Source organism: Globicephala melas, chromosome 9, assembly GCF_963455315.2.
Source record: "Globicephala melas chromosome 9, mGloMel1.2, whole genome shotgun sequence".
Classification (NCBI taxonomy): Eukaryota; Metazoa; Chordata; class Mammalia; order Artiodactyla; family Delphinidae; genus Globicephala; species Globicephala melas.
Genome location: NC_083322.1, coordinates 85,295,966 through 85,322,502, shown reverse-complemented (window position 1 = coordinate 85,322,502; position 26,537 = coordinate 85,295,966). Strand labels below are relative to the sequence as shown.

At 37.1% G+C, this 26,537-nt stretch overlaps 1 protein-coding gene across 5 annotated transcripts in view; it reads right to left on the bottom strand.

The window, feature by feature from the left end:
- FAM185A (family with sequence similarity 185 member A) overlaps positions 1 to 26,537 on the bottom strand; it is a 150,241-nt gene that overhangs the window by 75,477 nt on the left and 48,227 nt on the right. For 3 of the 5 annotated variants that reach the window (XM_030834308.2, XM_030834310.2, XM_030834312.2), the window contains one exon: positions 1,989 to 8,792. The exons of the other annotated variants lie outside the window; for them this stretch is intronic. In XM_030834308.2, the coding sequence (XP_030690168.1) occupies positions 8,680 to 8,792 (113 nt within the window). In that variant the 3' untranslated portion in view covers positions 1,989 to 8,679. Of the gene's footprint in view, positions 1 to 1,988; positions 8,793 to 26,537 lie in introns of those variants that run through there. 5 annotated transcript variants of the gene reach the window in all.

The window sequence follows — 26,537 nt, the reverse complement described above, 5'->3', positions numbered from 1 at the left end:
ACCTCACTCTGATCAGAATGGCTACAGTCATAAATGCTGGGGAGGGAGTGGAGAAAGGGAACCCTCCTATACGGTTGGTGGAAATGTAAATTGGTACAGCCACTATGGAACAGTATGGAGGCTCCTTAAAAAACAGAAAGATCAAATTTGCACTATGGAAGAATTTTTCAAACTATGGTATATCAAAAAAGCTCCCAATTTTATGCTAGGAGATACGCGTTACTGATTGTGTACCTACAGATTAATTTTTAAAAGCTTTAATCTATGAATTTTTACCATTCTGGTAAAAGATAACTCCTTTTGGATTTTAACAGAATTCAAATGATCACATGCCAGTGTATCATTATTTGATACTACGTAACACTGATGTTTATAGAGTCCAGGAAAGGAAGAAATCTGTTCTGACTGCCACAAACAATGTTGGTAATATTAGATCAGTCTTTTAACCTTTCTATTTCCTCCATTACTCATCTTTTAAATGGGGTTACTGTCTTTTGTACCCCACAAATGTGAAGTAAGGATAAAACTTAAGGTAAAAGATATGAAAGTTATTTTGAAAAGTTTTTAAAGGTCTTACTTTTTTAAAAGGTATTTTACAAGGTATTATAGGGTATTCTGATATCAGCTAAATGCTTTTAGTAATTCTCCCCTTTCTTAAGTTGGTTTTGAAAGTTTTTGAAGTACGTAGTATCATTTAGCTGTAGAATGGCTCCTGGAAGTAGACAGGGGAATCAGCCGAGTAGGAAATTTTAAGACCTAACCCAACAGACATAAGATGACTGTTCCAGAGGGTGATTTTTAACTAAATTTGGAGATTCTGGCAGCTGCATATAAATTGGCTTCTGACCCCTAACTGTCACAAGCACAAAACTGGAGAGACCTATACAGGAGGCAACTGCTTTCTAAAGGAAAAACACGTGCATGGGGAAGACCAGGGTTAAGGAGAAACATACCCCGCTATGTTCTCTAGAAACCAGGCAGGGTATTTAACTGTCAAAGTCTGCTCCAAAAACTCTTTGAGTAAGGTCTTCTTTTAAACAAAAAGAGGAGACACATTTGTTAATTATGAGGAGACACATTTTATAGTTACAGAAATGAAAGAAAAAGGGTAGGTGTTAGAAAAATGGGCTATGAAAGGGGACCATGAAAAGTGGGCTATGAAATCTTTAAGTTCTCAGTGCAAAGTACTCAAGGTATCCAAAATATTACTTAGGTCTTCAGATCTTAAGCATTTGAAATATATAGGTCTGTGTTCAAGAGAGTAAAATATGTCACATTTCCTTTCTGTTTGGACTTGACTATGTTATCCAAAGATGTACCATTCCTTTAATAATTTTAAATACAGTTGACTGCTGTTTATGCTCATGACCTTTCTGGCTGTTTTTGACAAACTTCATAAACTTTATTTTTAGTCATGAAAGTATTTATATAATTGCATAAGGTGAAAAAGATTATAAAAATTGCCTCATTGCTTCCCAGTTTCCTCTACTTAATAATTTAACACACACACACCACAACCACATCAAACATACTAACATGTAAGTGTTGTCCAAACTCATACAACTTTTGATTTCATGAAGGGTGAACTAAAAAGTGACTTTGAGACACCCCGCAAAGCTGACTTTTTGTTTTATAAATAAGAAGTTAAAGACAGAACTCCAAATAAAATATTAACAAAAAGAGTCTAGTACAAGTCATATTTGGAAAGGCTTATTAGAAAATCGGAGCTTAAGAACTGATTTATCCTAAGCATAAGAAATACAGTTCAGTAGATAGGTCTATTCAGTGTTGTATAATTTAAATGTTCCAGGAATAAACATGTAAAGTTTGAAAGAAAGAGAATTCATAAAATAACTTTATATAGTACGCCATTGTAAAAGTGAAAATCTGTCTTCATACACCAGGCTATAAAGTAGCTGAATGCCCCCTCCCCGCAACGCATTATGTCTTAAATTACATACAAAAAATAAGAATCAGTAGCAACTGCATCATATTTGTGATGTGTTTTATTCACAGCTTAAAGTTATACTGTTGTCATAGTAAGCACAATAGTAAGTAGAAAACATGTTACACAAGAGCTCTGGTACAAAGAATTTCAAAATAGCTGCCCCCTATTACCTATATTTTTGTAAAATGTCTTCTTCTTGAGTATAAGTGGAAACTATGAATGTGATGAGATATCACTCCATGACTGTTACATTATATGGCAAAACAAAGATTATCCTGAGTAGGCCTGACCTAATCCTCTGAGCTCTTTAAAAGCAGAGTTATCCCAAGGTGGCTGCAGAAAAAGAGCTCAGATATTCACAGCATGACAAGGACTGATTGCATTAGTGCTGGCCTGAAGAGAAGGCCATATAAAAGAGATGCAGGTGGCCTCTAGAAATTTAGAGTGATTGCCAACTGACAGCCAGCATGGAAACAGAGATCTCAGTCACACAGTCACAAGGAACTGCATTTTGCCAACAATACGAATGAGCCTGGAAGTAGACTATTCCTCAGATCATCTAGATGAGAGCTCAGCCTGGACAATACCTTAAGTCCAGCCTTGTGGATAACCCGAGCAGAGAATCTAACCATGCTGAGCTCGACCTACAGAACTATGAGCTGATAAACAGGTGTTAGTATTAGTTTTTTCAGCTTTACAACTGATTTTATTTTTCAAAAAATTTTAATGAGGTAGTTGATATACAATATTATATAAGTTTCAGGTGTACAACATAGTGATTGACAATTTTTAAAGGTTATGCTCCATTTATAGTTATTATAAAATATTGGCTATATCTCCTGTGTTGTACTATATATCCTTGTAGCTTATTTTATATATTGTAGTTTGTACCTCGTAATCCCCTACCCCTATCCTGCCCCTCCCCACTTCCCTCTCCCCATTGGTAACCACTGATGTGTGTTCTCTGTGAGTCTGCTTCTTTTTTGTTATATTCACTAGTTTGTTTTATTTTTTACATTCCACATACAAGTGATATCATACAGTGTCTTTCTCTGACTTATTTCACTTAGCATAATACTCTCCAGGTCCATCCATGTTGCTGCAAATGGCAAAATTTCATTCTTTTTCATGGCTGAGTAGTATTCCAGTGTGTGTGTGTGTGTGTGTGTGTGTGTGTGTGTCTGTACGTACCACATCTTCTTTATCCATTCATCTGTTAATGAACACTTAGGTTGCTTCCATATTTTACCCATTATAAATAACGCTATGACTACTGGGGTGCATGTATCTTTTTAAATTAGTATTTTTGTTTTTTTCAGATAAATACCCAGGAGTGGAATTGCTGGGTCATGTTAGTCCTATTTTTTGTTTTTTTGATAAACCTCCATACTGTTTTCCATGGTGGCTGCACCAATTTACATTCTCACCAAGTGTAAGAAGTTTGCCTTTTCTCCACATCCTTGCCAACATTTTTTGTGATCTTTTACAATGATAGCCATTTTGACAAATGTGAGGTGATATCTCATTGGGGTTTTAGTTTGAATTTCTCTGATTATTAATGATGTTGAGCATCTTTTCAAGTGCCTGTGCCCATCTGTATGACTTGTTTAGAAAAATATCTATTTGGGTCTTCTGCCCATTTTTTAATCAGGTTTCTTTTTTCTTTTTTTTTTTTTTTTGATGTTGAGTTGTAAAAGCTGTTGTATATTTTGGATATAAACCTCTATGGGTCATATCATTTGCAAATATTTTCTCCTATTCAGTAGGTTGCGTTTTTATTTTGTCGATGATTTCCTTTGCTGTGCTAAAGCTTTTAAATTTAATTAGGTTCCATTTGTTTATCTTTGCTTTTATTTCCTTTGCTTCAGCAGACAGATCTCCCAAAATATTGCTACAATTTATGTCAAAGAGTGTTCCGCCTATGCTTTCTTCTACAAGTTTTGCTTTCTGGTATTACATTTAGATCTTTAATCCATTTTGAGTTTGTTTTTGCATATGGTTTTAGAGAATATTCTAATTCTAGTCTTTTACATGTAGCTGTCCAGTTTTCCCAGCACCACTTATTGAAAAGACTTTTTTTCACTGTAATATATTCCTGCCTCCTTTGTCATAGATTAATTGACTATAAGTGTGTGGGTTTATTTACTGGGTCTCTATTCTGTTCCACTGATCTACATATCTGTTTTTGTGCCAATTCCACACTGTTTTGATTAACTGTAGCTTTACAGTATAGTCTGAAGACAGGGAGCATGATTCCTCCAGCTCTGTTCTTCTTTCTGAAGATTTTTTTAGTTATTCAGGGTCTTCTGTGTTTCCACACAAATTTTAGGAATAATTATTTTAGTTGTGTGAAAAAGATGCCCTTGGTATTTTGATATAGATTGCATTGAATCTGTAGATTGCCTTGGCTAGTATGGTCATTTTACAATATCAATTCTTCCAATCCATGAACACAGCATACCTTTCCATCTGTTTGGATTGCCTTCAATTTCTTTTGTAAGTGTCTTATAGTTTTCCAAGTACAGGTCTTTTACCTACTTAGGCAGGTTTATTCCTAGGTATTTTATTCTTTTTGATGTGATGGTAAATGGGATTGTTTTCTTAATTTCTCTTTTTGATAGTTCATTGTTAGTGTATAGAGACACAACAGATTTCTGTGTATTAATTTTGTATCCTGCAACTTCACAAATTTAGTGATGAGCTCTAGTAGTTTTTGGTGGTATCTTCAGGATTTTCTATGTATAGTATGTCATCTGCTAACAGTACAGTTTTTCTTCTTCCTTTCCAATTTGGATTCCATTTATTTCTTTTTCTTGTCTGACTGCTGTGGCTAGGACTTCCAAAACTATGCAGAATAAAAGTGGCAAGAATGGGCATCCTTGTCGTTACTGATCTTAGAGGAAATGCTTTCAGCTTTTCACCCCTAAGTATGATGTTAGCATTGGTTTGTCATATATGGCCTTTATTATGTTGAGGTGTGTTCCCTCTAGGCCCACTTTCTGGGAGTTTTTAATCACAAATGGATGCTGAATTTTGTCAAAAGCTTTTTCTGCATCTATTGGGATGATCATATGGTTTTTATTCTTCATTAATGTGGCGTATCACACTGATTGATTTGTGGATATTGAAAAATTCTTGCATCCCTAGGATAAATCCCACTTGATCATGGTATATGATCCTTTTGATGTATTGTTGGATTCGGTTTACTAATGTTTTATTGAAGATTTTTACATCAATGTTCATCAGTGATAATTGCCTGTAATTTGTGTATGTGTGAGATATCTTTGTCTACTTTTGGTATCAGGGTGATGCTGGCCATGTAGAATCAGTTTGGAAGTGTTCCTTCCTCTGCAATTTTTTGGAATAGTATAATAAGCGTAAGTGTTAACTCTTCTCTAAATGTTTGGCAGAATTCATCTGTGAAGCCATCAGGCCATGGACTTTTGTTTGTTGGAAGGGTTTTTTTATTACTAATTCAATATCATTATTTCTAATTGGTCTGTTCATATTTTCTGCTTCTTGCTGGTTCACTCTTGGAAGACTGTACATTTCTAGGATTTGCCCATTTCTTCAACATTGTCCATTTTATTGACACATAGTTGTTTCTAGTAGTCTCTTATGATCCTCTATTTCCATGGCATCAGTTGTAACTTCCCCTTTTTCATTTCTGATTTTATTAATTTGGATCCTCTTTTTTTCTTCATGAATCTGGCTAAAGGTTTATCAATTTTCTTTATTTTTTCAAAGAACCAGCTCTTAGCTTCTCTGATCTTTTCTTTTTTTTTTAAGAGTCTATTTCATTTATTTCTGCTCTGACCTTTATGATTTCTTTCCTTTGACTAATTTTGGGTTTTGTTTGTTTTTCTTTTTCTCGTTCCTTTAGGTGTAATGTTAGGTTGTGTATTGGAGATTTTTCTTGTTTCCTGAGGCAGGCTTGTATTGCTATAAACTGTGCTCTGAGAACTGCTTTTGCTGCATCCCGGAGATTCTAGATTGTTGTGTTTTTGTTTTCATTTGTCTCCAGGTATTCTTTTATCTCTTCTTTGATTTCACCAGTGATCTATTGGTTGTTTAGTAGCATATTGTTTAGCCTCCACATGTTTATATTTTTTGCAGGTTTTTCTTTTTTCTTGTAGTTGATTTCTAGTCTCACAGCATTGTGGTCAGAAAAGATGCTTGACATGATTTCAATTTTCTTAAATTTACCAAGGCTTGTTTTCTGGCCTAGCATGTTATCTATCCTGGAGAATGTTCCATGTGCACTTGAAAAGAATGTGTATTCTGCTGCTTTCTGATGGAATGTTTATATAAGTTCCATCTTGTTTAGTGTATCATTTAAGGCCTGTGTTTCCTTATTGATTTTCTGTCTGGATGATCTGTCCATTGATGTAAATGGGGTATTAAATTCCCTACTACTATTGTGTTACTGTCCATTGCTCCCCGTATGTCTGTTAATATTTGCTTTGTGTGTTTAGCTTTGCTTATGCTGGGTGCATATATATTTATAATTGCTGTATCTTCTCTTTGGATTGATCCCTTGATCATTATGTAATGTCCTTCTTTGTCTTTTCTTACAGTCTTTGTTTTAAAGTCTATTTCATCTGATATAAATATTGCTACCCTGGCTTTCTTTTGATTTCCCTTTGCATGGAATACCTTTTTCTATCCTCTCACTTTCAGTCTGTGTGTGTCTTTAGATCTGAAGTGAGTCACCTGTAGGCAGCATATATATGAGTCTTGTTTTTTAATCCATTCAGTCACTCTATGTCTTTTGATTGGAGCATTTAATCCATTTATACTTAAAGTAATTATTGATATGTATATTCTTATTGCCATATTGTTCACTGTTTTGGGGTTGTTTTTGTATGTCTTTTTTGTTCCTTCTTTTGTTCTCTTCTTTTGTGATTTGATGACTACCTTTAGTGTTATGTTTGGATTCCTTTTTCTTTTTTGCGTGTGTATCTTTTATAGATTTTTGGTTTGTGGTTACCATGAGATTTACATATAGCAATCTACATATACACGATTGTTTGAAGTTGCTGATCTCTTAATTTCCAATGCATTTTAACAACGCAGAATTTGTACTCTCCTACCCTCATGATTACTGTTTTTGATATCACTTTTTACATATAATTGTGTGTGTATCCCTTAACTACTTATTGTGGATATAGACAATTTTACTACTTTTGTCTTTCAACCTTCCTACTAGCTTTGTGCATGAATGATTTCCTACCTTTACTATATGTTTGCTTTTACCAATGAGCTTTCTCCTTTCATGATTTTCATGTTTCTTGTGTCCTTTTTTGCTTACAGAAGTTCCTTTAACATTTCTTTAAAGCCGATTTGGTGATGCTGAACTCTTGGCTTTTGCTTCTCTGTAAAGCTTTTTATCTCTTCATCAAATCTGAATGAGAGCCTTGCAGAGTATTATTGGGTTTTGGTTTTTCCCTTTCATCACTTCAAATATATCATGCCATGCTGCTCTGGCCTGAAGAGTTTCTTTTGAAAAGTCAGGTGATAGCCTTATGGGAATTCCCTTTTATGTAACATGTTGCTTTTCCCTTGCTGCTTTTAATATTCTCTTTTGTCTTTAATTTTTGCCATTTTAATTACAATGTGTCTTGGTGTCTGCCTCTTTAGGTTAATCCTGTATGGTGCTCACTGCACTTCCTGGACTTAGATGTCTGTTTCCCCTTCCCAGGTTAGGGAAGTTTTCAGCTATTGTCTTCAATTATGTTCTCAGCCCCTTTCTCTTTCTCTTCTCCTTCTGGGAATCCTATAGTGCAAATATTAGTGAGCTTGATGTCCCAGAAGTCTCCTAAACTGTCCTCATTTCTTTTTTTTTCCTTCAGCATCACTGATTTCCACTACTCTGTCTTCCAGCTCACTAATCCATTTCCCTGTATCATTTAGTCTACTACTGATTCCCTCTAGTGTATTTTTCATTTCAGTTATTGTATTCTTCATCTCTCTTTGGTTGTTCTTTCTATTTTCTAACTCTTTGTTAAAAACTTCTAATGTCTCACTCTGTGCATCCATTTGTTTCCCGAGTTCTTTGATCATCTGTACAATCACACTCCTGAACTCTTTCTTGGTTAGATTGCATATCTTCACTTCACTTAGTTCTTTTTCTGGTGTTTTAACTTAATCCTTTGTTTGGAATATGTTCCTCTGTTGCCTCATTTTGCCTAACTAGTTGTTTTTATTTTTATGTACCTGGTAGGTTGGTTACGTTTCCCAACCTTGAAGAAGTGACCTTTTGTGTTCCAGCAGTGCACTCTCCTCTCAACAGTTATATGCTCTAGGGGTTCCTCCTATGAGGGTTGTGTGGGTCTTTCTGTTTTGGCAGGCTGACTATGTACGTGGTCTGATAGGCTAGGTTGGCCCCTGGTCTGCTTGGTTGCCAGGTCCTGCCTTGTGCAGATGCTGCTGTCCACTGGTTGATGGTTGATGGCAGAACCCTGGGAGGCCCTGGGGCTAGTGCTGGGTTACTGCTGGGTGGAGTCAGGGTCCAGGAGATCCCAGGGCAAACAGGTATTATTTTAAGTCAATAAGTTTGTGGTAATTTGTTACAGAAGAAAACTAATAGCTAAGTACAAATTTTGAAAAGGCTGCCCCAAGACATCCCAATTTATTGTTTTCAACATTTATATGAACAGTGGTATTTGAGTTTTTGTAGTCACAGATCTACTAATCGTTGTTAAAATTTAGAAACATAACTCAAACCATTCTTAGTCCTGCAGTTTCAGGGACTGAAACCAGCTTTGGCTTCTAAAGCTTACAGTGCCTTTTGGAGCATCAGCCTTAATCCATTTTTCATGTTTGCTTGCTTGATTCAGGAGGCCTGAAACACAAAATTGCATAAAGTTATATCTTGATTGACAAGAGCAATATTTGACTACATAGATCTTAACACTACATCTCTAAAACTGAAAAACACTTTTGAACTGCAAAAATCTTAGTAAAGACAACCTGAGTTGGAAGAGAGTTGCAAATAGGTTACTTGGGCTTGTTCTCTCCTTTCTTTTCCTCAGAACAACTCTGAAAGGGAAACTACTCTGTTTTTTGTTTGTATTTTTTTTGGATGCACATTTTAAAAAGAGCTTTATTGAAGTGCAATTGACAAAATAATACATGTATTTAAAGTATGTAATGTAATAAGTTTTTACATATGTAAAAGTCTGCAAAACCATCTCCTCAATCAAGATAATGAACATATCCATCACTCCTAAGTTTCCCTGTGCCCCTTTGTAATCTTTCCCTCATGCCCCACCCGGCCTATCACCTCTACAACCCCCCCCGACCCCCACCAATCCTTCAATAATTACTAATCTACTTTGTGTCACTTTGGATTAGTTGCATTTTCTAAGATTTTAATAAATGGAGTCATATAAAATATACAATACGTAGTCTTTTAAAAAATATCTAGGTTATTTCAGCATAATTATTATGAGGTTCATTCATATTGTAGCATGTATCAGGTGGTTTCCTCACACAGATGCTGATCCGTACTTTGCTGAACAGTCATGGGCACCCTGTGTACCTCTGTTTGCTCTGGAACTTTCTCTTGTTAACTCTAGCAGCCCTGGTCTCCTCCACGTGGTGAGTCTGTTGGGCTCTGCCTACGATACCCATCCCTGCCCTGCAGCCTGGAAACACTCTCAAGGTAATAGGCTATGGCAATCATTGAGCTCACCTGGTTTGTTTCCCATCTCTAGTCTTCTAGTTCTGTTTTTTCTTTCAATCAAGGTAGTTAAGATGCTACACCTCCTCTGGAGATCCACTGCAATTCTGAACTTAAGAGACCAGTCAAATCTGAACTGATGAATGTTGTGAATACACTGGCTCAATTCATCATATACATTTTCTTTGTTGAATCCAAGCACACAAATCAGGAAACAACTCTCTTCTCTAGGACAGTTTTCTCCTTTGTTAGTATCATATGATGTTCCCAGCTGCTGAAAAGGTGCTTTGTACCATTCAATCTTTGTGTCACGTGCTTTTGTGTGATACAAATTCTCCTGTGAATTCTTGTCTCTCCCCTTTAATCTGAGCCATAATCTTATCTATCTACATCTTCACTGGATCCTTCCCAAAAGACAGCAGCATATTCAATGACTTCCTCTAAAGTTTCTTTTTCCTTCCACTTCTCTTGCTGTATTTTCAGTATCATCACAACCCACTTCTCAGTAAACTGCTTAAAATCTCTCTCATTCCAACTAGTAATCCCTGTATTAGAAGCTTCTCTTTTCCCCCAATCTTCATCATTAAGGGGTTCAACTTTATCAATTTTAATCTGTTCATCTTTTTGTGCCTTACCACATTTAGCAGGTCAGGATTTCAAGGTATCTACAACCAATAGTTTTTGTATAGTACAGAACTTCTTTTTCTAGTAATTCAAATAAACGTAGAGGAAAGAACTGGTAATCCTGAATATTGGTTGTTCTATTATTTTTTACACATTTTAATAGCAATAGTAAAGCATCAACAATAGTAAGGGTTTCCCAAATATCTAAGATCTTTTACCTCCTCAATCATGAGTTTCTTGCTTACGGAAGGAGAAGCCAAACCTACCCATTTCCTTCTGCAGCAGAGGAGACAATGCACAGTACTATTGTTACTAACAAAATGAACACACAAGTGATTTTAGCTTAGGGACAATACTCACAAGCAAGACAGTTTGTAAAGTTCCATTTAAGTTGCTGGAAAATAGCTTTATCTTGCGAATAAGAAATTTACTGAAAGCTCTGTACTTTGGGTTGAATCTGTGGAGATTCTAATTCTTATTTGTAAAGTTTATAAATTCCTTCCTACAAAAATCTTGTAACAGAGATTGGAACTTGGGGCTGCAGAAACCTTGTTCCTTATTTAATCCCCTTTACCAATGAAAATCAGACAATATTTTTTTGACCAAGAAATGGGAAATGACTAACCTATCCCCCTGTGGCTTGGCTTCCTTTAAGTGAGAGAAAAGTTTCTTCTCAGGACATGTTTTTAAACTCTAGCATTTGCTCTCAAAATCTGCCATGTCCAAATCTACTCAAGTATATAAATATCCAAGTTTGACTGACTGAGTGATTTCCAAATACCTGGTTGATAAGCATTACTCATTATTTAACCCAAAATGCACCTGATCTAATCAGCTCTAGCCATGGACAAAGATAGGGCTCTAAGGAGTAATTGGCAGAATTTCTGTTCCTTGTTTAAAAATAGCCTTGTTTAAAAATAAGCCTCTTGGCTAAGGTGAGCTTCTTCCTGCCCCCCACCCCACCACTCCCCACTCCAAACCTTGTAACAGACTTTGTTTACTTACATTCTGAGGGATAATTCTGGTGCTGTCTTATTAGGAACAGGTTAAATTTCAGTGCATCACAGCTGGAGGATTCCCTCTTTTACATTATAAACACTACTGACCACCCACTATGGGAAGCATCATGCTAAGTATTTTAGGGAGGTTCAAAACATGTAAAAAGACACGGTAATGCCCTCAAAAAGCTTACCAGCTGGCTAGGAAAATAAATTCTACACTTTTGAAAAAGGATTTAAATAACTACTCTGAAATCTTATTTATTTATTTATTTTTATTTTTTTTGTGTGTGGTATGCCGGCCTCTCACTGCTGTGGCCTCTCCCGTTGCGGAGCACAGGCTCTGGATGTGCAGGTCCAGCGGCCATGGCTCACGGGCACAGCCGCTCCGCGGCACATGGGATCCTCCCGGACTGGGACACGAACCTGTGTCTCCTGCATCGGCAGGCAGACTCCCAACCACTGCGCCACCAGGGAAGCCCCTGAAGTCTTAGTTTTAATGCACGTTTTTCACAAACAAAAGCTCTAACACCACACACAATCCCGTAAAACCAAATATTTTAATGTCAACATTTTTTATCTGTTCTTCCCTTGACAAAAGTGCAACCCAGGACATCTTAGCAACAAATTTTTACAAGCAAATATTTTTGAGCTAGTTATAATGCTGCCCATCATTATATTTTCTCTCAATTATTTGGAATAATGAAAAAGTCAACAGTACACTAGGTTTTGAGCAAGTATGCAATTAATCAGTTTTGCCCAAGAAATATCCTTTTATGTCTAATCACATCCTCTGTATTTTTTGTCTCAGATATTGTAGTTTTCATTTCTAGAAATTCAATTTTGGTCTTTTTTATATCTTCCATGTCTTACTTAACTTTATCCCAACATGTGGAATTCAGTTATAATAACTATTTTATTTTTCTTCTCTGCTAATTCTAACATCTGTGTCTTTTCTGTATAGGTTTCGATTGATATTCACTTCATCTTGGGTCATGATTTCTTGCCTATTTGCATGTCTGATAATCTTTGATTGGATGCCAGACATGGTGAATTTTATTTTGTTGGGTTCCAGGCATTTTTGTATTTCTATAAATCTCAAGCTTTGTGCAGTTAAAGTACTTGGAAACAATTTCAACTTTTCATCTCTTGTTTTATGATTTGTCAGGCAGTTCTGGAGGAATGCGCAGTCTAGGGCTCTTTCCAACTACTAAGTGCTCTACCCAGTGCTCCATGAGTTATGGTATTTTCCAGTCTGGCAGGTGGGATAGGCGTTTTTCCTGGACTTGTGTGAGCATTAGGTTCTATTCCTTCTGGTACTTTATAAACTCTAGCTATCAATCTCTGTGGACTCTCCTTATGGTTTCCTCAATTCAAGGAGTCCGCTGGGCTCTACATTAGTCCCTTCTCCATGTACTACAGCCTGAAGACTCTCTTGAGGGAGTAAGCAGGGACTCATTTTGCTTGCTTCCCAGCTCTTAGTGATCACTTTCTTTCATTGCCTGATGTACAGTATCTTAGAAACTGTTTTTTCATGTATTTTGTCTATTTAAAAATTTTTGTTGTTGTTGGTTTAAGTAGAAGGGTAATTCAGTCCTTTTTATTCTACTTCTAGCCTAGAAGCCCTCACTGTTTCTATCTTTCTCTCTTTCTCCCTCTTCCCATCTTTTTTCCCCTCCCTACATCATGCTCTCTGTAATTTCTTGTTAGGAAATAATTAAAGACTCAAAAGAAGTTGTAAAAATAGTACAAAGAGGTCCTGTGCACCCATTACCCAGTTTCTCCAATGTTGACATCTTATAATAACCATCGTGCATTATCAAAAATAGGTAATTGTTTGGCATACAATTAATTAGACTACAGAGCTTACTCAGGCTTCACCATTTTTTACATGCACTCACTCTTTTACACGTTTTTGTGTGTACTTTTATGAGATTTTATCACATGTATAGATTCACATAACCATCATTATAATCAAGATACAGAATTGTTTTATCATCACAAAGAAAGTTCTATGTGGTATCTCTTTATAGTTTTATCTTCCCTCTCCTTTCTTAACTTTTTGCAACAACTTGTCTGTTCTCCATATCCATAATAATGTCACTTCAAGAACATTAGATAAATGTAATCATACAGTATGCAATATTTTGAGACTGGCTATTTTCACTCAGCATAATGCCCCTAACTTCTATCCAAGTTGTGGGCATTAATAGACTGTTCTTTTTCACTGTTGAATACTACTCCACCGTATGGACATACCACAGTTTGTGTAACCATTTACTGGCAGAAGTATATTTTAGTCATTTCCATTTTTTGGCTATTATAAATAAAGCTATGAATACTTATGTACAGGTTTTTATGTGAACACTAAGTTTCATTTCTCCAAGATAAATGCCCAGGAATGTAATTGTTGGGTCATATGGTACTTTCTTTTTAACAAAATACCAGGCTGAATTCAGGAGTGGCTATATTATTTTCCATGCCCAATACCAATGCAGAAGAGATCCAATCTCTCCACATCCTTGCCAGCATTTGATATTATCAGTATTTCTTATTTTAGCCATTCTAATAGGTATGTAGTAGCATCTCATTCTGGTTCTAATTTGTACCATACCAATGGCTAGTGATGTTGAACAGGTTTTTGTGTTTTTACTTGGCATCTTATACCTTCTATGGCTGTACTGTTTCTTAAATTTTACATGATTACACTTTTAGGTGCACAAATCTTTTTTCTTCATTACTGGGAAGAGTTTCCTCAGGGTAAGATTTGGCTGTGGTTCAGTGTTTCGTATATGACCAAAATAAACATGAAAACAAAAACTAAAAAAACCCCAAAAAACCCAGGCATTACAAACAGAATTCACATGCTCTAAGACTGGGGTCTGTACTTTGATCTCTAGTCTAGGAATCAGCAAACTATGGCCCACAGGCCAAATCTGGCCTGACGCCTGTTTTTATGGCCTAAGAGCTAAGAATGGCTTCTACGCTTTTTTTTTTTTTTTTTTTGCGGTACGCAGGCCTCTCACTGTTGTGGCCTCTCTCATTGCGGAGCACAGGCTCCGGATGCGCAGGCTCAGCGGCCATGGCTCACAGGCCTAGCTGCTCCGCGGCATGTGGGACCTTCCTGGACCGGGGTACGAACCCGTGTCCCCTGCACTGGCAGGCGGACCCTCAACCACTGCGCCACCAGGGAAGCCCGACTTCTACACTTTTAAAGGGTTATAAAAAAAAAAAAAAAAGAGAGTAAACAACAGAAATCGTATGTAGCCTGCAAAGTCTAACATTTACAATCTGTCCTTAACAGATAAAGTTTTCAGGTGAATGGGAACAAAACCTGATCTTCCTTTTTTTTTGGGAAACGTTAACAAACAAAGCTGATGTCTACTTATTACACTCTCCCAGGATCTTACACTTTAACAAAATGGAGAAACAAAAACACCATAAAAGCACAAACGATCTGAAGGCAGATCCTACATTAACTACCTGTCAAAGTATGTTTAAGTAGACAGCCATAAACCTACAGCATTCTTCATCCTGTTACCAAATTTCTTCCATGTCATCCGGAAGCACATCTACATGACTGACAAATCCATATGCTGTAAACTTGGAGAAAACCAAAACTTAAATGTGTTCTAAAAATAAGTTATTTCTATGAGTCATATCAAAAGACTAGATTTTTTCGCCCATTTGGAGAGAAAATACTGTCTCTAGCTCTTAAAATGGCATCCTGTGGGCTTGGTCCCATTTCAACATCTTTTCCAACAAATGAACCCATTTTCCATTATAAATCACAATACCATTAAATGTATGTCTCCAGCCTACAAACAAGCTGAGAACTCTCTTCTGACTTGGTAGTTTATTTTGATACCAAATGAACTTATTTTTATTATGCTTTACATTTCCAGTTTGACTAAAATAAAGTGAACCCAGTAATACCACTTTCCCTACCATGCAGACAATGACAACAACAATCATTTGGCTGACAACATACTTTATCTCTAATCATCTAAATTGTACCACATGCATTTTTGGTCTTAAAAATGGCTTGATATACAATGGTGAGGTTTCATATCTAAGTTGATGAACCCAGTCTAAAACTTAACAGAGAAGTCAACTTATTCCCAGAAATACCTTATCTAAGGTATTCACCACCTATCCAATTTGCCATATATGGGTAGAGCACGAAACTCAGAATCAAGGATCTCATAAGGATTAGAGAATGCATCCCAAAGAATACACACTGTGCACAACTCTTTAGTAGGTAAATGTTTTACCTTAAGAGAGTTCCAGGCTTTCTTTTGACCTCAGAATAGTACATATTTGTAAATCACTTTAAGAATTATACAACACACACTGACAACTAACTGATGAACAATTGACAGGAAGGCACTGGAACTCATCAAAAAAGATACCCCACATCCAAAGACAAAGGAGAAGCCAAAATGAGACAGTAGGAGGGGTGCAATCACAATAAAATCAAATCCCATAACTTCTGGGTGGGTGACTCAGAAACTGGAGAACACTTATACCACATAAGTCCACCCACGGGAGTGAAGGTTCTGAGCTCCACGTCAGGCTTCCCAACCTGGGGGTCTGGCAACAGGAGGAGGAATTCCTAGAGAATCAGACTTTGAAGGCTAGTGGGATTTGACTGCAGGAGTTCGACAGGACTGAGGTAAACACAGACTCCACTCTTGGAGGGCACACACAAAGTAGTGTGCGCATCGGGACCCAGGGGAAGGAGCAGTGACCCCAGGGGAGACTGAACCAGACCTACCTGTTAGTGTTGGAGGCTCTCCTGCAGAGGCGGGGGTGGCTGTGTCTCACCGTGAAGACAAGGACACTGGCGGCAGAAGTTCTGGGAAGTACTCCTTGGCATGAGCCCTCCCAGAGTTCGCCATTAGCCCCATCAAAGAGCCCGGGTAGGCTCCAGTGTTGGGTGGCCTCAGGCCAAACAACCAACAGGGAGGGAACCCAGCCCCACCCATCAGCAGACAAGTGGACTAAAATTTTACTGAGCTCTGCCCACCAGAGCAACACCCAGCTCTACCCGCCACCGGTCCCTCCCATCAAAAAACTTGCACAATCCTCTTAGATAGCCTCATCCACAGGAGGGCAGACAGCAGAAGCAAGAAAAACTACAATCCTGCAGCCTGTGGAACAAAAACCACATTCACAGAAAGATAGACAAGATGAAAAGGCAGAGGGCTATGTACCAGATGAAGGAACAAGATAAAACCCCAGAAAAACAACTAAATGAAGTGGAGACAGGCAACCTTCCAGAAAAAGAATTCAGAATAATGACAGTGAAGATGATCCAGGACCTCAGAAAATGAATGGAGGCAAAGATCGAGAAGATGCAAGAAATGTTTAACAAAGACCTAGAAGCATTAAAGAACAAACAAACAGAGATGAACAATACAATAACTGAAATGAAAACTACACTAGAAGGAATCAATAGCAGAATAACTGAGGCAGAAGAAAGGATAACTGACCTGGAAGACAGAATTGTGGAATTCACTGCTGCAGAACAGAATAAAGAAAAAGAATGCAAAGAAATGAAGACAGCCTAAGAGACCTCTTAAACACAACAACATTCGCATTTTAGGGGTCCCAGAAGAAGAGAGAGAGAAAGGACCTGAGAAATATTTGAAGAGATTATAGTCAAAAACTTGCCTGACATGGAAAAGGAAATAGCCACCCAAGTCCAGGAAACACAGAGAGTCCCATACAGGAAAACGCAAGGAGAAACACTCCGAGACACATAGTAATCAAATTGGCAAAAATTAAAGACAAAGAAAAATTACTGAAAGCAGCAAGGGAAAAACGACAAATAACATACAAGGGAACTCCCATAAGGTTAACAGCTGATTTCTCAGCAGAAACTCTACAAGCCAGAAGGCAGTGGCATGATATACTTAAAGTGATGAAAGGGAAGAACCTACAACCGAGATTGCTCTACCAGGCAAGGATCTCATTCAGATTCGATGGAGAAATCAAAGCTTTACAGGCAAGCAAAAGCTAAGAGAATTCAGCACCACCAAACCAGCTCCACAACAAATGCTAAAGGAACTTCTCTAAGTGGGAAACACAAGAGAAGAAAAGGACCTACAAAAACTAACCCCAAACAATTAAGAAAATGGTAATAGGAACATACATATCGATAAGTACCTTAAATGTGAATGGATTAAATGCTCCAACCAAAAGACACAGGCTTGCTGAATGGATACAAAAACAAGACCCATATATATGCTGCCTACAAGAGACCCACTTCAGACCTAGGGACATATACAGACTGAAAATGAGGGGATGGAAAAAGATACTTCATGCAAATGGAAATCAAAAGAAAGCTGGAGTAGAAATTCTCATAGCAGATAAAATAGACTTTAAAATAAAGAATGTCACAAGAGACAAGGAAGGATACTACATAATGATCGAGAGATCAATCCAAAAAGAAGATATAACAATTATAAATATATATGCACCCAACATAGGAGCACCTCAATACATAAGGCAACTGCTAACAGCTATAAAAGAGGAAATTGACAGTAACACAATAATGGTGGGGGACTTTAACACCTCACTTACACCAATGGACAGATCATCCAAACAGAAAATTAACAAGGAAACACAAGCTTTAAATGACACAATAGACCAGATAGATTTAACTGATGTTTATAGGACATTCCATCCAAAACCAGCAGATTACACTTTCTTCTCAAGTGCACATGGAACATTCTCCAGGATAGATCACATCTTGGGTCACAAATCAAGCCTCAGTAAATTTAACAGAATTGAAATCCTATCAAGCATCTTTTCTGACAACAATGCTATGAGATTAGAGATCAATTACAGGGAAAAAAAATGTAAAAAACACAAACACATGAAGGCTAAACAATACATTACTAAATAACCAAGAGATAACAGAAGAAATCAAAGAGGAAATCAAAAAATACCTAGAGACAAATGACAGTGAAAACATGACAATCCAAAACCTATGGGATGCAGCAAAAGCAGTTCTAAGAGGGAAGTTTATAGCAATACAAGCCTACCTCAAAAAACAACAAATATCTCAAATAAACAATTTAACCTTACACCTAAGGGAACTAGAGAAAGAAGAACAAACAAAACCCAAAGTTAGCAGAAGGAAAGAAATCATAAAAATCAGAGCAGAAATAAATGAAATAGAAACAGAGAAAACAATAGCAAACATCAATAAAACTAATAAAAGCTGGTTCTTTGAGAAGATAAACAAAATTGATAAACCATTAGCCATACTCATCAAGAACACGAGAGACAGGACTCAAATCAATAAAATTAGAAATGAAAAAGGAGAAGTTACAACAGGCACCACAGAAATGCAAAGCATCCTAAGAGATTACTACAAGCAACTCTATGCCAATAAAATGGACAACCTGGAAGAAACGGACAAATTCTTAGAGAGGTATAACCTTCCAAGACTGAACCAGGAAGAAATAGAAAATATGAACAAACCAATCACAAGTAATGAAATTGAAACTGTCATTAATAATCTTCCAACAAACAAAAGTCCAGGACCAGATGGCTTCACAGGTGAATTCTATCAAACATTTAAGAAGAGCTAACACCTGTCCTTCTCAAACTCTTCCAATAAGTTACAGAAGAAGGAACACTCCCAAACTCATTCTATGAGGCCACCATTACCCTGACACCAAAACCAGACAAAGATATTACAAAAAAAGAAAATTACAGGCCAATATCACTCATGAATATAGATGCAAAAATCCTCAACAAAATACTAGTAAACAGAATCCAACAGCACATTAAAAGGATCGTACACCATGATCAAGTGGGATTTATCCCAGGGATGCAAGAATTCTTCAATATATGCAAATTAATCAATGTGATATACCATAATAACAAAGTGAAGAATAAAAACCATATGATCATCTCAATAGATGCAGAAAAAGTTTTTGACAAAATTCAACACCCATTTATGATACAAACTCTCCAGAAAGTGGGCATAGAGGGAACTTACCTCAACATAATAAAGGCCATATATGACAAACCCACAGGAAACATCATTCTCAATGGTGAGAAACTGAAAGCCTTTACTCTAAGATCAGGAACAAGACAAGGACGTCCACTCTCACCACTATCATTCAACATAGTTTTGGAAGTCCTAGCCATGGCAATCAGAGAAAAAAAAGAAATAAAAGGAATACAAATTGGAAAAGAAGAAGTAAAACTGTCATTGTTTGCAGATGACATGATACTATACATAGAGAATCCTAAAGATGCCACCAGAAAATTACTAGAGCTAATCAATGAATTTGGTAAAGTTGCAGGATACAAAATTAATGCACAGAAATCTCTTCCATTCCTATACACTAATGATGAAAAATATGAAAGAGAAATTAAGGAAACACTCCCATTTACTATTGCAACAAAAAGAAGAAAATACCTAGGAATAAACCTACCTAGGCAGACAAAAAACCTGTATGCAGAAAACTATAAGACACTGATGAAAGAAATTAAAGATGATACTAACAGATGGAGAGATATACCATGTTCTTGGATTGGAAGAATCAACATTGTGAAAATGACTATCCTACCCAAAGCAATCTACAGATTCAATGCAATCCCTATCAAATTACCAATGGCATTTTTTATGGAACTAAAACAAAAAATCTTAAAATTTGTACAGAGACACAAAAGACCCCGAATAGCCAAAGTAGTCGTGAGGGAAAAAAACGGAACTGGAGGAATCAGGCTCCCTGACTTCAGACTCTACTACAAAGCTACAGTAATTAAGACTGGCACAAAAACAGAAACATAGATCTATGGAACAAGATAGAAAACCCAGAGATAAACCCACGCACCTATGGTCAACTAATCTATGACAAAGGAGGCAAGAATACACAATGGAGAAAAGACAGTCTCTTCAATAAGTGGTGCTGGGAAAACTGGACAGCTACATGTGAAAGAATGAAATTAGAACACTCCCTAACACCATACACAAAAATAAACTCAAAATGGATTAGATACCTAAATGTAAGACCAGACACTATAAATACTCTTAGAGGAAAACACAGGAAGAACACTCTCTGACATAAATCAGAGCAAGATCTTTTTTGATCCACCTCCTAGAGTAATGGAAATAAAACCAAAAATGAACAAATGGGATCTAATGAAACTTCAAAGCTTTTGCAAAGCAAAGGAAACTACAAACAAGACAAAATGACAACCCTCTGAATGGGAGAAAATATTTGCCAACGAATCAATGGAGAAAGGATTAATCTCCAAAATATATAAACAGCTCATGCAGCTCAATATTAAAATAACAAACAACCCAGTCCAAAAATGGGCAGAAGACCTAAGTAGACATTTCTCCAAAGAAGACATACAGATGGCCAAGAAGCACATGAAAAGATGCTCAATATCACTAATTATTAGAGAAACTCAAATCTAAACTACAATGAGGTATCACCTCACACCAGTTAGAATGGGCATCATCAGAAAATCTATAAACAACAAATGCTGGAGAGGGTGTGGAGAAAAGGGAACCCTCTTGCACTGTTGGTGGGAATGTAAATTGATACAGCCACTATGGAGAACAGTATGGAGGTTCCTTAAAAAACTACAAATAGAACTACCATATGACCCAGCAATCCCACTACTGGGCATATACCCAGAGAAAACCGCAATTCAAAAAGACACATGCACCCCAATGTTCATTGCAGCACTATTTACAATAGCCAGGTCATGGAAGTAACCTAAATGCCCATCGACAGATAAATGGATAAAGAAGATATGGTACATATATACAGTGGAATATTACTCAGCCATAAAAAGGAACGAAATTGGGTCATTTGTAGGGACCTGGATGAACCTAGAGACTGTCACACAGAGTGAAGTAAGTCAGAAAGAGAAAAACAAATATCGTATATTAACGCATATATGTGGAACCTAGAAAAATGGTACAGATGAACCGGTGTGCAGGGCAGAAACTGAGACACAGATGTAGAGAACAAACGTATGGACACCAAGGGGGGAAAGCGGTGCAGGGGTGGGGGTGGTAATGTGATGAATTGGGCGATTGGGATTGACATGTACACACTGATGTCTATAAAATTGGAGAATCTGCTGTATAAAAAAATAAAATAAAATTCAAAAAAAAAGAATTACACAATACACAGTTATTTACCAGTGACGGCAACAACAAGGGAAACCATGGAGCAGGAATTTAAATAAAATTACAGGTTTGACACATCAAACCCTGTGGGAAGCCTGAGCCCCAAGAACTAAAGTTTATTGGCATGGTTTCTTGCAGAAATCATGTTACAGATACAATCCAGACCTCTTAGCAGTGAGAGTATTTCTGTTTCTATGCCTCATAGGCTCTGTATGGTGGCCCAAAAGAGCTGAGCTCAGCTGCCTATAATAACAACTGACACATAAAGTTGCTCATTACTTCCAAATTTGGGTTTCAGATTGGAAATCTCCATAGGAAAAGCAAACTGCTTTAATTTTCTAGGCCTCAAATTATTCCACTTGATATCCACTTGATAAATAAGGTCTGTGGCCTTTTGGGCACCAGTTTTGGAATCAAAATGAAACAAAAGTTTCTCTAAACTCAATAACTTGTTCATACAGCTCTCTCCACAGGAGACTGTTGTGTTTATCTGAAGTCCCTCTGTACGATTACTTTAACGGATTTAATCTACTATCAGAGACAACCTGGGGCCCAACCTCATCGTACATCATGTGCTACTCTCCAAAAGAAATCTGCTGATCAGTACCCAGATTCTTGGACTGTGGGCAGGAAATAAACTTTGCTCTAAAATTTGGTCCTTCCTGGTTTAGGAAATAGGGGCTAGAGTATAAGATATAGTAACAAATAACAGAAAAATAATTAAATGGCCTAAGAAGCTTCATAATAACCAATGAGGTAAGCATGCATCTTCCTCATAGCATCCATTTACAAGCATAATTTAAAATTTTATAATTTTTTTATATAATAAAAATTTATAAAGAGTAAAACGAAAAATGCTAACCATTATCTGACTAGCAATTAATAATCTTTTTGCTGGTGGAGGGTCTTGCTTCAGTGTTGATGGCTGCTGACTGATTAGGCTGGTGGCTGCTGGAGGCTGGAGTGGATACGGCCATTTCCTAAAATAAGACAACAACGAAGTTTGGTGTATTGACTGACTCTTCCTTTCGTTGTTTCTCTGTAGCATGCAATACTGTTTGATAGCATTTTACCCACAGTAGAACTTCTTTCAAAATTGGAGCCAATCCTCTCAAATCTTGCTGCTGCTTTATCAACTAAATGTGTGTAATATTCTAAATCCTTTGTTATAATTTCAACAATCTGCTAGCATCTTCACCGGGACTAGACTCCATCTCAAGAAACCACTTTCTTTGCTCATCCATAAGAAGCAATTCTTTATCCATTAAAGTTTCATCATGAAATTGCAGCAATTCAGTCACATCTTCCAGCTCCACTTATAATTCTAGTTCTCTTGCTATTTCCACCACATCTGCAGTTACTTCCTCCAAAGTCATGACTTCCTTCAAAGTCATCCATGAGGGTTGGACTCAACTTCTTCTAAATTCCTGTTAATGTTGCTATTTTGACCTCTTCCCATAAATCACAAATGTTCTAGTGGCATCTAGAATGGTGAATCCTTTCCAGAAGGTTTTCAGCTCACTTTACTCAGATCCATCAGAGGAATCACTATCTATGGCAGCTAGAGCCTTACAAAATGTGTTTCTTAAATAATAAGACTTGAAAGTCAGATTTACTCCAGATCTGTGGGCTGCAGGATGGATGTTGTGTTAGCAGGCATGAAAACATTAATATCATTATACATCTCTATCAGAGCTCTTGGGTGGCTAGATGCATTGTCAGTGCACAGTAATATTTGGAAAGGAATCTTTTTTTTCGTTTTTTTTTTTTTTTTTCCTGAGCAGTAGGTAGCAACAGTGGGCTTAAAATATTCACTAAACCATGTTGTAAACGGATGTGCTGTCACCCAGGCTTTGTTGTTCCGTTTATAGAGCACAGGCAGAGTAGATTGAGCGTAATTCTGAAGGTGTGTAGGATTTTCAGTATGGTAAATGAACACTGGCTTCAACTTTAAGTCACCAGCTGCATTAGCCCTTAAGCAGAGTCATTCAGTCCTTTGAAGCTGTGAAGCCAGGCACTGACTTCTCTTCTCTAGCTATGAAAGGCCTAGGTGGAATTTTCTTCCAATATAAGGCTGTTTCTTCTACATTGAAAATCTGTTGTTTAGTGAAGTCACATTCATTAATTACTTTAGCTAGATCTTCTGGATAACCTGCTGCAGCTTATACATCAGCACTTGCTGCTTTTACTTTGCAGTTTTATGATATGGAGATGGCTTATTTCCTTAAACCTCCTTAAACCAAACTCTGCTAGCTTCAAACTTTTCTTCTGCAGCTTCCTCATCCCTCTCAGCCTTTACTGAATTGGAAAGAGTTAGGACCTTGCTCTGGATTAGGTTTTGGCTTAAAGGAAAGTTGTGGCTGGCTTGATCTTCTATCCAAACCACTAAAATTTTCTCCATATCAGCAATAAGGCTGTTTCACTTTCTTATCATTCACGTGTTCACTGGAGTAGCACTTTTAATTTCCTTTAAGAACTTTTCCTTTGCATTCACAACTTGGCTACCCGGATGAGGCCTAACTCTCATCCTATCTTGGCTTCAATATGCCTTCCTCATTAAGCTTAATCATTTCTAGCTTTTGATTTAAAGTGAGATGTGCAACTCTTCCCTTCACTTGATGACTTAGAGGCCATGGTACGGTTATTCACTGGCCTATTTCAATATTGTTGTGTCTCAGGGAATAGGGATGTCTGAGGAGAGGGAGAGAACCAGGGGACCAGCCAATCAGTAGAGCAGTCAGAAGACACAGAACATTTATCAATTAAGTTTGATGTCTTATATGGGTGACGTCATTCATGATGCCCCAAAACAATGGCAACAGTAACATCAAAGACCACTGACCACATATCAACAAAACAAATAATAATTTTGAAAGTTTGAAATACTGTGAGAATTACCAAAACGAAATACAGAGATGCAAAGTGAGCAAATGCTCTTGGAAAAATGGCGCCAACAAACAAGCTCCATGCACAGTTGTCAAAAAACTTCAATTTGTGAAAAACACAAATTATATCTGTGAACTGCAATAAAGCAAAGTACAATAAAATGAGGTACACCTATATCAATTTTTTTCCACCAAAATTTATCCAAGGCTTATTTATTTATTTGTTTAGTTTAAAATAGATCACTGTGGAGTCGAGGCCACTGAACTCTTTCTCCTGAATTACTACAGTAACCTGCTAATTAAAATTAACTTTTCCTTCATCCACCATTGTCCTTTCCAATTTTTCCCCACTCAACATTTAGTGATCTTTCTAATATACAGATCTGATTATATGAACCCCAGATTAAAACCTTTCAGTGCCTTTGCAAAGCACTGAGTATAAAAGCCAAATCTGCCCTATATGATCTGATCCCTATCGATCTCTCCAGCCTCCTTTTATACCACTGTGCCCCTTACTCGCTACACTCTAGCTATATTGGACTTGTCTCACCTCCTCAAACTCACAATGCTAGTGTAATTTAGATGCGCCACCTCCATGCTCTCACAGTACCACGTACATACCTTTATTATAACATTTATTGTATTGTATTCACTGGTTTGTCTGTCTTGCTTCACTAGGATGTAACCTCCTCAGATGGCAGAGAGACCAAACTTTATTATCTTATCTTTGCACTCCTAGTTTCTAGTAGTACCCGACTCAATAAATGTTTGCTGAGGAACTGACTGAACAAATAAAGGAAAATAGAGATGACATGTGGAAGAGGAACTAGGCTAGGAAAAGATAATATTTGTTTTCAAATATATTAAGTTTGAGGTGGTACCTGTTTAGTGGAATGGAAATGGGCAGGACTTAAGAAAGAGATTGGGTCCGCAGATAATGATTTTATCCAATGACAGGACTAGTAACTGTTCTTAGAGGATTTAATAAGGTCTTTTTTTTTTAATGGTTGGAATGATGAGAACAGGGTTTTGAAATGCAACTTAAACTAAATCTAAATTTTAAAAAGGCATATGATTCTACGAGTTACAGAATGAAAAATGAAAAAATAATTTATAATTCAAACATTCTTAACTTATGTAAAATAATTTGATTATGCTATCATTCAGAGCATTATTAAACAAATTTGTATTATTACTTTACATTACCAGGGCCAAAAAAGGTAACTCTATTGGCTCCCTATCAAATTCAAGATACCAGATCACAAGAAACTGATTCTTACCACTTTTAATACACTTAAATTTTCATCAAATTTTCTCTGCGTAACTAAGAGTCTGCCCATTAGGCACTGAGTTAATCTGAAAGTGTACAGGTGTTATTTTTATTACTGCTCTGCTTTTTGTTAATATAATATGATTTTTAAGATTGACTTCTTAACCTTTACGATATATAAAATGAATATTTAAAACTGAAACTTGATCTTTTTTCTTGGTCATTAAATAAATTACTTTATTTTTGACCAAAAAAATACTGCCTCCCCCAAATAATCTTTACTCTCTGCCAAGATTTAATATAGTGGCTGTTAATAATTGTGAAACTTGGTCTTATGAAGATACCCCAATGCCATCATAACCACACACCACCACCACACTTTCTTTTTCTTGAGACTATCTCATGGGTAAGTCTGTGGCATACGTGCACGTACACACTTTAATTTCAATGTCCTCTGGGCTGGAGACAAGATGGCGCAGTAGAAGGATTTAAGCTCACCTCCTCTCACGAAAACACCAAAATCACAACTAACTGCTGAATGATCATCAACAAAAAGGACTCAGACCTACCAAAAGTGATATTCTACACCCCAAAACAAAGAAGAAGCCACAACGAGATAGTAGGAGGGGCACTTTCACAATATGATCAAATTCCATACCCACTGGGTAGGCGACCCACAAACTGGAAAATAATTATATTGCAGAGGTCCTCCCACAGGGTGAGAGTTCCAAGTCCCATGTCAGGCTCCCCAACCTGGGAGTCTGATATCGCAAGGAGGAGCCCCCAGAGCATTTGGCTTTGAAGGCCAGTGGGGCTTGAGTGCAGGAGCTCCACAGGTCTGAGGAAACAGAGACTCCACTCTTGGAGGATGTACACAAGTTTTCACATGCACTGGGACCCAGGGTAAAACAGTGACTCCATAGAAACCTGGGCCAGACCTACCTGCGGGTTAGG